The following is an 11,037-nucleotide window of genomic DNA, read 5'->3' as shown; positions in this document are numbered from 1 at the left end:
GACCACTAAGGTCTATATAAAGAGACTTCAGATACAGTATTAGGGACCACTAAGGTCTATATAAAAGAGACTTCAGACTTCTCTCTCTCTCTCATGGGGAGAATTTGGGCTTTTTCACTATGTAAACCTAGAACATGCACAAAAAAGACATATAACACAATAGAGTTAAGAGGTTAAAAAGCACAAAATGAGCACTTTAAGTGAAAGCTATAGTTTCTGTCACCCCCATGAGGAATTCAAAGTAATGACACGTGGCCAACATGTAACGAATGCTTAGGCCATTTAATGTAAATGTTGGTCTGAGTCTATTTTAATCTTGGTGGGGGCGCCCTGGCAGCTCACCTGGTTGAGCGTGCGCCCCCATGTACTAAGACTCAGTCCTTACTGCAACAGCCCGGGTTAGACTCCAACCCGCGGCCCCATGCTGAAGGTTAGACCCTGACACTCAAATCTGGATGCAGCACTTTTGTACTAACGTTGAAATGGAAAGCTTTGCGAGTTGAGACAGGTGGGCAGGAAGCTGATATTGCAGATAATAGGTTACCAATATGTTGGGGGAAATGTCATGTTACACACACAATTACCCACTAAGTCATAAATACACACACACACACACACACACACACATTATCAAAATTGTGTGCATTGGAAAGCAGCCCTAACCACAGGAAGTAAAAGTGAAGTTGTTATGGTAAAAGGTTTCTATTCCTCCCGTCATGTGACCTTCACAGAAACTCTCAGTCTGTATATTATGTTTAAATTTCACTCTTTAACTTTTTCTTCTGGTTTTTCAGATTGCAACCGAAAGAGCATTCATCGCACCCCCGTTCGTGCTACCTGCCAGACGCTGATCTCAGTGAATCAAACCAAAAGTGAGCATTAAATAAAAAAATTAAAAAAGACAGGTGTCAAGTTAATCACAGTTGAGCCTGTTCAGACAAGTGAAGCAGCCTCAAACCCCAGAGAGCGTGGTGCGTGAAAGGAGCTGGCTTACCACCTGCGCTTGCTGTGACGTCGGGTCCATTTGTCTCGGCCGAGCAGATGAATAAAATTATCTAACGTTACAACTTGTCAAATGCTATGTGACCACTTCATTCCTCCGCAGCACATGCAGGAAGTGTAAACAACTGTTGTTAGCGACGACGAAGCAGCAAGAGGATGAGGAAGTGCAGACTGTAGTCTCAGGCTGGGATTTCCTCTTTCAATGACAGACCAAAGGTGACATATTTGGGCGTGTATGTGTGTGCACGGAGCAGTGAAACCTGTTCGTCAGCTCCAGTTAACCCTCATGTTGTCCTCATGTTGTCCTATATCAATGTTCTTTTTAATTCCCCAAAATAACATGATTGATTCCACCCAACGCTTTTTGCCAAGTACAAATCTCTACTTTCCTTAATTTTGGGGCGTCTTATTCAATTTTATAGCATTGTAAAACAAATGGAAGTGTTTTTGAAATAGTATTGAGTAAAAGTTGACATATTCCAGTCTGTGATTATCATCAACATCCATTCCTTTAATTTTAGTCTCAATAATTCCTAATTTCTGCTTTTCTAACTCAAACATTAGGTGTAATTTCCTACAAATGATAAACTAAAGTTAATAAGTCAGTGTTATGTAGTGTTAAGCGTCAAAGAAAGTGACAAATATCGGAAAAAAACGTTAAAATACTGGACAAAAACGTAAGAAAAAGTTAAAAACATTGATAAAAAAGCCTCAACCAAGGTGCTCTTTAGCAAGTACATTATCTCCTTTCATTAATTATTCAATTTTATAGCATTTGAAAGTGAAGTGAAGTGGTTTCGAAATAATAAAAGTGGACATATTTCCGTTTGTGAGTATCCAATTTCTGCTTTTGTAACTCAAACATTAGGTATAATTTCCTATAAATGAGGTTTATTGACCATAAATTCCAAAAATAACTGTAAAACTAAAGTTCATAAGTTAGTGTTACGTAGTGTTGAAAACGTCAAAAAGCTGACAAACATTGAAAAAAAACGCCCCCCATAAAGGTCTGATCCTAGACTCCCCCTGCTACTACTTCATACTTATAGTCCACTATACCTCAGAGAGGAATGTTGTAATGTTTACTGAACTACATTTTTGTAACTACAGCTTTAGCTTTATTGCTTCAGGCTTGTTTCTGCAACAGCTCATTGAGCATCGGATACAATAAACTATTGAGGAAATATTTTCCTTTAACATTGACGCAATATTAAAACGTTGCAGTCGGCAGCAGAGAAACAAGCTACAGTGGAAGTTAATGGGATAATTGTCCAGCTTGTATTTACGTTCATTAAAGTGCTCGTTTTGCTGCTAACAGACTCAGATTAATATTCTAAGTGTCTGACAACATTATGGATAGGATTTCTAAGGAGGTCGACCTTTCTGTTAAAGATTAAGATCCTTTTTTAAACATAAAATCTGCGAAATTGCGTTCGCTAAACCCACCACACTCCATGTAAATAATCAGTGATGTTAGCATCGTAAAATACGGCTTTCTAAACCATCTCTGAGCTCTGAGCAGCGCCGGCTCTTGAGCGACTATCGGCTAAGTTTGGTTGGTGTTTTCTTTCTTTCATTCAAATTTCGGGTCTGTCAGTCACAGTGAAAACCGGGGACAAGTCACCAAACCGGGGACAGATCCAGCCGGGGACAAGTCACCAAAACCGGGGACGTCTGGTCACCCTACCCTGGCTGCAGAGTACACGAAACAGAAACACGTTGTTTACAGAACATTGTTTTAACTTTTTTTTTAAACTCAACAGTCTCCGTTGACACAACGGCGTCACATTGTCCATTTCTTATACTATTTACGGCGGCAACCAGTGTTGCCAGATCTCGCGAGACAAACACGCAACCAGGCCTGTGAAAACAAGCCCAAAACAAGCGACTTAAGATCCTGGAAGAGAAAAGTAAATAAAACTGAATGCACGTATTTACAATCCGCGTGGACAGATTGGTAAACTTTACACACGGTAGAGTATTTTTAGCTTCAGGACAATGATCACAGGAGGGCGTTAAACCACCTTTTAACATTGTTTAACATTAGAAAACTGATGGGATATCAAATAAAGACACTTTTCACAGTGATTTTGAGTTGTTCACCACGAAGGGTTGAATCCATTCTTTTACTTCTTTCTCTTTCTCAAAAAAGCCTTTGTTATATTTCTTCCCGCGCATTTTCCTAACCATAAAACAACAGATTGCCCGGGTCAGCCTCTGATTGGCTAGTACTCGTTGCCATCTGGGTCAGAGCCAATGGGAAGCAGGAAGTGGGCGAGAAATAACGCTGCTGTCTGTAGTGTGTATTGGGAAAGGGGCGGGACCGAGGGAACCAGCAAGGACAAGCTGGGAACAAGCCCAAATAAGCAACTACGCTTCAGTAACAAGCCCAAATAAGCAACTACGCTTTAGTAACAAGCCCCAAAACAAAGCTTGATTTGATTCCGGACTACCTTCTACAGGAGCAGAAACCTTCGTTTCACAATCTCACTACTCGTGTTGTTCAGTCCACCATGGATGCTTCTAGACATTATGGCTAATAATCGAAATCATTATGACGGAAAGTAATGGGATTTCTTTTTTTTTTTTACTTCCGGAACCATGCAACCAACCACCCGGAACCAAATCGCTGTAACAGACCGGAAGTTGAATGTAACGGACGCGATCAAGAAACGGAAGTCCCAGAAGAAAAAGGTCGAGTGAGACATGTTGACGGTGCGAGTCAAACGGGGGTTTATCTAGTCGACGGTTGGCCCCCGCGTTGTTATAGGCAACGTCTCTGCGTAGCTAACGGGAGTAACACGCGCACGTGACGGGAATTGTTGTGTCTCGAGACTCACCAAAGCTGCTGTTGGATGGGAAGGCAGCTTCAAGTGGTTTCACGATGTTTCCCGCTACGAAAAACATGGAGTCTGTTCACAGGTAACTATGGTTACAGTCACCGTTGGGACTTTGGTTTGAGAAGCGGGGGGGGGGGGGGGCGATGTAAAGCCTTTTTTTTTGCATTTACATTGACACTTACAAGGTGTAGAGCGATGCTAATGAGTAGACCGGTCTCGTGTCCAAACGTGATTGATTGACGTACGTGCGCGAGCGTCCCCATTATTAACAATCCATCCAATTTGCCAAATAGTGATCCCAGCCCCTTACCTTGTCACTGGAAGGTTGTTTTTCCTCCAAATTTCCTCAATAAGGGGTATATCTGACATATTATAACCCTTCCATTACTTTTACCTGTTGAAACACCTTTTTGGGGGGGCATTATCACCCCTAAAAGGCACGTTTGCACTTGCCAAAAAGTGATCGCAGCCCCTACCTTGTCACTAAAAGGTTGTTTTTGCCTCCAAATTACCTGCTATCGTTAATAAGGGTTATATCTGTCAAATTATAACCCTTCTGTTACTCCTACTAGTTAAAAAACCTTTTTAATAAAAGGCACTTTTGCACTTGCCAAAAAGTGATACCATCCCTACCTTATAACTGAAAGGTTGTTTTGCCTCAAAATTACTTTATATCATTAATCTTGCTTATAACATGATGGTTATATTAATATTAGTGTACCTAATTTTTAATTCAACGGTGTTTACATCTTAAGATGTTCACTCCTTCCTCTCATTATCTCAGCTTTAGGTACTTTACAGGTGTGTTATGTCCACTTCCTGTCATGTATCGCCAGGTGTGCTGAAGTTCAATGTTTGTGATAAACTGAAGGAAGAAGTGTTATGAAAATTCTCCTTTTTCATAAGGTAAATAAAGTCTTTAAAAAGCCGAAAACAGGGCTGTTTTTCCAAGGCTGTATGGCTGCAGCCTGGAGCGTCCCATGTCACGCCATCCCGCCTATTGCTGTCTCCCAAGCTTTTACTTTCCAAAATAAAAGCTTGCTCCTGGAATAAAATACTTTAAAAAATATCTTTATTACTTTTTGCGTCAACTATCATGCAAATGAATAAAAATACTTAAAAAAAATATATATATATATATATATATATATATTTTTAAACTAAACAGTAAGATGAATGAATAAAATACTTGAAATATATATATTTTTTTTTTAACTAAACAGTAACAGCGGTCATACAAAGGAAGAAAATACTTAAGGAAAATATGTATACCAGATAAATGCAGACTATCAAGCTGATGAATGAAATACTTCAATATATATGTCCGTCTATTAAACAAATGCAGATTATACGCAAACTACAAATCCCCTCCAGAAATCGGCAAACTATATTCTAGCTATGGCTAAAGTTTTTGTTGTTGTTGCTTTAACATTTTTCAATTTATTGCAATAAACGTGGTCACGAACTTACCTGTGACTCCATCTCGAAAATAGTTAGCCCCATTGACCAACAATAACCTGGTGTAAAGTCAATAACGCAGCGTCTCATTATTTTATATATATTCAGTAAATGCATGTTGATATATGTGTTTTTCATATATATATATATATATATGTGTAAATACTCTACACATGTATATGATCTGGTCACGCACTTTCACTTAACGCACAAGTAGCTCAGTTTCTTCTCCTTCCTGCTCAGCCTATCCTCCATTTTAATACCAATGCACTGAGGTCCTGGCTGTTAAAGGGAATGGGAGATGTCCTCTGATTGGTTGATTGCATGTCACGCCCAAAACACACCTCTGATTAATGAATGACACTATGTACGACCCTTTTGAACCATGCACCTGGTGCATGGACCCTTTTATTCTGCTGCCAAACTAGCAAAAGTGGATTGGTAAACGCCGTAAACGCACCTGCGCCAGACCCTTCACACCAGTACCTTTTATTACGTAAAGTTTTCGGACACGTCTGTTCATCCAAAACTGGAAAAATTCAGTAGATTTACAGTATATACCCTGTACCTTTTTATTAACAGATATTTCTGTTAATCTAGAAAATCAAAATACGGGAAAAACATGTGAAAACTCTTTTGTATTAACACAGTACTATATTAGCCCGGATTTGTACGGACTTTTCTAACAGTGTAAGATTTAACTATGTGTTTCCCTTTCAGTCTTTACTGTTCTTGACTGACATCTTTCTGCGTTTTTCTTTGTCTTTTGTCAGTGGGACCGGTGTCTTCTACCAGGCGATACCGGCGGTCGGAGCCGACGGAAAGAACATCATGAAACTGATTCCTGTACAAATGGTCAACGGGCAGTTTTTCCATTCTCAAATAAGTAAGACGGGTCAGACGCAACAGAAAGCCGTCGACATGAACTTCGCCCCGGCACCCGTTCAGACGGTGCAGAAGGCAGCGCCGAGTCCTCCTGCCGCTCAGCAAGTTGTCAGGAAGCAGGTTTCGATCATTAACGTCTTCCCTAATCAAGTGGGTCTGGATCTCGGTAGTTCACCAAACAAGCCTCCACCGCAGCGACAGAATGGGAAGTTAATCGCCGTCGTACCTCAGATGGAAACACCTGCAGCAAACAGGGAGAAGTCAGGAGGACTTCCAGGTCCGCTGCCAGTCACAGTGAAAGCTCCAGCCATGCCCAGAGGACGGTACCTTCAGGTTCTACCTAATGCACAAGTCCCAACACTCCCGGCAGTCCCTGCAGTCCCGGCAGTCCCAACAGTCCCAGCATCTGAACTACCTCCTCGTGTCAAGAGACCTATTGTTCCTTCGCCAGCCGACCCCTCTCAGAGTTCAGGCTCAGCCGGTGTGGTCTACACGTCACCGCCCGTCACAACTGCCAGTCCACAGAGTGTTTCTGCACTCGACACGCTCAAGTTCCTCTGCAATATGTCAAATGCTACTTCATGTGGATTCCCATCAAAAGGTCAAAAGCCACATTTAAAATTAATTCCAAAGGTTTCACACAGGCCCAACAGCCCCATTAAGTGGGTAATCGAAGAAGAGGACAGCTTCACGGCTCCGGGGGTTGATCCTGTTATTTCTTCCGTCAGTCCAGATATTGTTTCAGTTGTTGGGAAAACGGGAAAAAGGGACTCGCCCACAGCAGCGGGAAGAAGTAGTGAATTCAACAAAACCACCGTGCCTTCATCCCAACAATCACTTGAGTCGGTTTCACCTCAGAAAAGGCCGGGCGTGCGGATAATGATCCCGAAAGGGTCGCATGAAGTTATTGATCTCTGTGACGACGACGCTCACAGTGATTCGTCTCAGACAGCGGCGTCTGTTCACACGTCAGCGGCCACTCATCCGGAAGAAGACAATGTGATATTTGTGTCGTATATCCCCCCCAGGACCGACTCTGAGTCCACACGAGATTTGAGACAAAAAACACAAATGGTACCTGTGAAGGAAACAGACAAGACGGGTACGAGCGGCTCGAACAGTGGGACAGAACAGAAGAGCCCAGATGGTACAACTGGCACGCTTATAAGAAGAAAACCTGTCCACAGCATGTCCGTCAACACCGTTAAAAACGCTCCGCGTGTTTGTGGTTCGGCAGCAACGAGCACGCAGAATAACGAGGGTCCCAACATTAGCAGTCGGCGGAGCACCGCCACCCAACAATCGAAGGGCGTGGAAGTTAATGTAGAAAGAAAAAGTCCAGCAGATTGCGTGATAATTGCCCCAGCAGCTGTTCAGATGGTGAAAAAGGCAGCGTCGAGTCCTTCTGCCGCTCAGCAAGTTGTCGGGAAGCAGATTTCCCTCGTGAATGTCATCCCTAATCAAGTCTGTTTGGATCTTCCTCTACAGCAGCAGAAAGTCAATATAATCGCCGTCATACCTCAGATGGAAACACCGGCGGCAAACACTGAGAAGATAGGAAGACTTCCAGGTCCACTTCCAGTCACAGTGAAAGCTCCAGCTATCCCCAGAGGACGGTACCTTCAGATTCTACCTAATGCACAAGTCCCAACACTCCCGGCAGTCCCAACACTCCCAACACTCCCGGCAGTCCCAACACTCCCAATAGTCCCAGCAGTCCCAATAGTCCCGGCAGTCCCAGCTGTCCCAATAGTCCCGGCAGTCCCAGCTGTCCCAATAGTCCCAGCAGTCCCAGGAGTCCCAATAGTCCCGGCAGTCCCAATAGTCCCAGCAGTCCCAATAGTCCCGGCAGTCCCAGCAGTCCCAGGAGTCCCAATAGTCCCGGCAGTCCCAGCTGTCCCAGCAATCCCGGCAGTCCCAGCAGTCCCAATAGTCCCTGCAGTACCAGCAGGCCCAACAGTCCCAGCATCTGAACTACCTCCTCGTGTCAAGAGACCTATTGTTCCTTCGCCAGCCGACTCCTCTCCGAGTTCAGGCTCAGCCGGTGTGGTCTACACGTCACCGCCCGTCACAACTGCCAGTCCACAGAGTGTTTCGGCACTCGACACGCTCAAGTTCCTCTGCAAAATGTCAAATGCTAATTCAAGTGGACCGCCAAAAGGTCAAAAGCCACATTTAAAATTAATTCCAAAGGTTTCACAAAGGCCCAACAGCCCCATTAAGTGGGTAGTCGAAGACGAGGACAGCTTCACGGCTCCGGTTCTTGATCCTGCAAATTTTTCCATCAGTTCAGAGATTCTTCGGGTTGTTGCGGAGAGAGAAGGTGCTACCAAGCACTGCGACGCCCTTGCAAATCCAGTCTCCGGGGCAGACCGGAAGAGCCTGGATGGAACAACGGACGCTGATAGAAGAAGACAACCTGGCGGGAGCATATCAGTCAACACCGTGAAAGACTTGACGCGTGTTTGTGGTTCAGCAGCGATGAACACGCAGAATAATGAGGGTCCGAGCTTTACCAGTCAGCAGAGCCCCGCCGGTCAGCAGTCGGAGAGCATGGAGGTCCACGAGAGTCCAGCCAATCCCAACAACTCTGACAGCAGCACAGAAGCGATGGACACCCCCAATATGAAGGTGAGGGCACTTCTATTGTATATTCTCCACATTGACTAGGTTTACATGCTCATTATTAGTCCGATTTGAAGCCAATTTTTTTGCATTTACATTGACATTAACAAGGTTTAGAGCGATGCTAATGAGTAGACCGGTCTTGTGTCCAAACGTGATTGACGTGTGTGCGCAAGCGTCCCTAACCCTAGATTATAAAAAAATCCATCAATTTTGCCAAAAAGTGATCCCAGCCCCTACCTTGTCACTAAAAGGTTGTTTTGCCTCTAAATTACCTGCTTTGGATAATAAGGGTTATATATGTCAGATTACAACGCATCCATTACTTTTACCAGTTAAAATACCTTTTTGGGGGGTATTACAACTAGGTTTAAATGCACATTATCAGTCCGATTTTTGCTCTTATTCAGAAAAAGACAATATTCTGACTACATGTAAGCTGTTTACATGGATAGGAATAGTAAATATTCCATTTATATTCAGCAGCTGTAGGCCAGTAAGCCCATCATCAATGTACATTAACATTTTTTAATTTATATTTTCAGACGTATTTTATATTTTAATTTATTTTTTTATTTTTTTAAATCATGGTACAACAATTTGGCGGCCCCCCTTGCAGTTACTCTCAAGACCCCCTAGGGGTCCCGGACCCCCTGTTGAAGATCTCTGATTTAAAGAGTGTTCTGTTTTTGCAACTTGCAGAGCTCTGCCAATCCCGCCACCAGCTGGACGTCTTCGCCGGCACCAGAATCCCAGCAAATGGACGATAATCTGCTGCGACAGATGTTTGGGATAATGGCGGATGTGAGAGTTTGCTTGCAGAGGATTGACGGTGCCCCAGTTGGGTCTGGTCCTTCTTTCAAGGACCTTAAGGGTCCACATGAAAGCTACGGGTGTGCAAAAGTAAAAACTGAACAGGAACTGTTAGAAGGCTCTGCCCCTCCGAGTGCTCACACCCACACCGAACCCCTCAAATGTTCACACTTCAAGCTGGACACGAGACCTCTTCCTGTTGTGAAGAACAAACGCGAACCGGGGGACCCGCGAGATCTCGAAACCGAGCCGGCGTTTGGCTACGTGGAACCCATAGAAGAGGATTTCCTCGGCACGGATGAAAAGGACAATCCGAATGCGCAGGACGCAGCCGGCCGGACTCAGACTCAGACGTGTGCGTATCTGAACGCAAACACAAGGAGAATGGGACGGACGAGGAAGCGCACAATGTGTCCCTGTTGCGTCCCCGGTGCTCAAGACCCAAAGTGGGAGGAGCCTGGCGACTGGGCGTGGGCGACCGAGCAGACAAGTAAAAAAGGGAGGAGAACAAAGGCTGTGAGTAAAGCTGTGAAAACAGCTGGAAGGACCAGCTGTCTAAAAGTGAAGGACAAGCGCGGCAGGAGGACGGACGAGGGTCCGGCCAGAGACAGTTTGTCCTCGGACTCTAACGAACTGAAACGCTGCGATGAGATCAGACGAATCAAAGAGCTTCTGAAAGAGCAGGAAGCAGCTTTAGAGGAGATGAGACACTGAATGAGAGCTGAGACGAGCAATCAACTATTTTAAACTCTAATTACAAAGTTAATGGGTTTTATTTTTAGCATAAAACATGTCACTACTTTTTGTGTTAGTCAGAGTAAACGAGGACCAACGCAAGTAAAGTTCTGGCTCTAGCTGACTAGAGCCCGGCCGATATATTCCCAAATATTCGTATCGGTGTCGGCCTTAAAAATCCTCTATCGGTCGGGCTCTAATGCGTTTCTAATTGGAGTCAACAAGTTGTTTTCTTGATGACTCGATTCGTTGTTCGGCCTGTGTTTTGTCCACAACTCAAAGACGTTCAGTTTACTGTCACGGAGGAGAGAAGAGACTAGAAAATATTCACGTTTTATAAATTAATTAAGTAAAAAAGACTTAAAACGATTATTCAATTATCTCAATAGTTGGCAGCAAAAATGCCCCCAAAAAAATCTTTAAAAAATGTATATTGTAATAATTAAAAAATTATATAAATTTAAAAAAAAATGTATATCTGCTGCTATTTTCCCCCTCTAATTTCCCCTTGCTCTGGTGTTTCCCCCTCTCATTCCCCTCGCTCTGTTGTTTCCCCTCTCATTCCCCCTGATCTGATGTTTCTCTCATTCCTCCTGCTCTGGTGTTTCCCCCTCTCATTCCCCCTGATCTGATATTTTGCTCATTCCTCCTGCTCTGTTGTTTCCCCTCTCATCCCCCC

General features: G+C 43.8%; 3 protein-coding genes across 5 annotated transcripts in view; 2 read left to right on the top strand and 1 right to left on the bottom strand.

The window, feature by feature from the left end:
- The window catches only part of LOC117948272 (DENN domain-containing protein 2D-like), a 30,585-nt gene extending 29,387 nt beyond the window's left edge, over positions 1–1,198 (bottom strand). Inside the window, exon 1 of the mRNA XM_034877848.1 lies at positions 995–1,198. Coding sequence (XP_034733739.1) covers positions 995–1,024 — 30 coding nt within the window. The 5' untranslated portion in view covers positions 1,025–1,198. The remainder of the gene's footprint in view (positions 1–994) is intronic.
- The window catches only part of si:dkeyp-110g5.4 (uncharacterized protein LOC561637 homolog), an 18,428-nt gene that overhangs the window by 965 nt on the left and 6,426 nt on the right, over positions 1–11,037 (top strand). The gene's annotated exons all lie outside the window — the stretch shown is intronic.
- Positions 3,463–10,486, top strand: lrif1 (ligand dependent nuclear receptor interacting factor 1). Of its 2 annotated transcripts, XM_034875826.1 has the most exons (4): positions 3,463–3,924; positions 6,074–7,529; positions 8,763–8,816; positions 9,513–10,486. In XM_034875826.1, the coding sequence occupies exons 1-4, from the start codon at positions 3,887–3,889 to the stop codon at positions 10,335–10,337; spliced, it is 2,373 nt and encodes a 790-aa protein (XP_034731717.1). In that variant the 5' UTR covers positions 3,463–3,886; the 3' UTR covers positions 10,338–10,486. The 2 variants fall into 2 exon arrangements, with proteins under 2 accessions (XP_034731717.1, XP_034731718.1); XM_034875827.1 differs by lacking the exons at positions 8,763–8,816; positions 9,513–10,486 and adding an exon at positions 8,119–8,755 and having other exon boundaries at positions 6,074–7,874.

Source organism: Etheostoma cragini, chromosome 7 (genome assembly GCF_013103735.1).
Source record: "Etheostoma cragini isolate CJK2018 chromosome 7, CSU_Ecrag_1.0, whole genome shotgun sequence".
Classification (NCBI taxonomy): Eukaryota; Metazoa; Chordata; class Actinopteri; order Perciformes; family Percidae; genus Etheostoma; species Etheostoma cragini.
The sequence above is the reverse complement of the archived record's forward strand: the minus strand, read 5'-3'. Positions and strand labels throughout refer to the sequence as shown.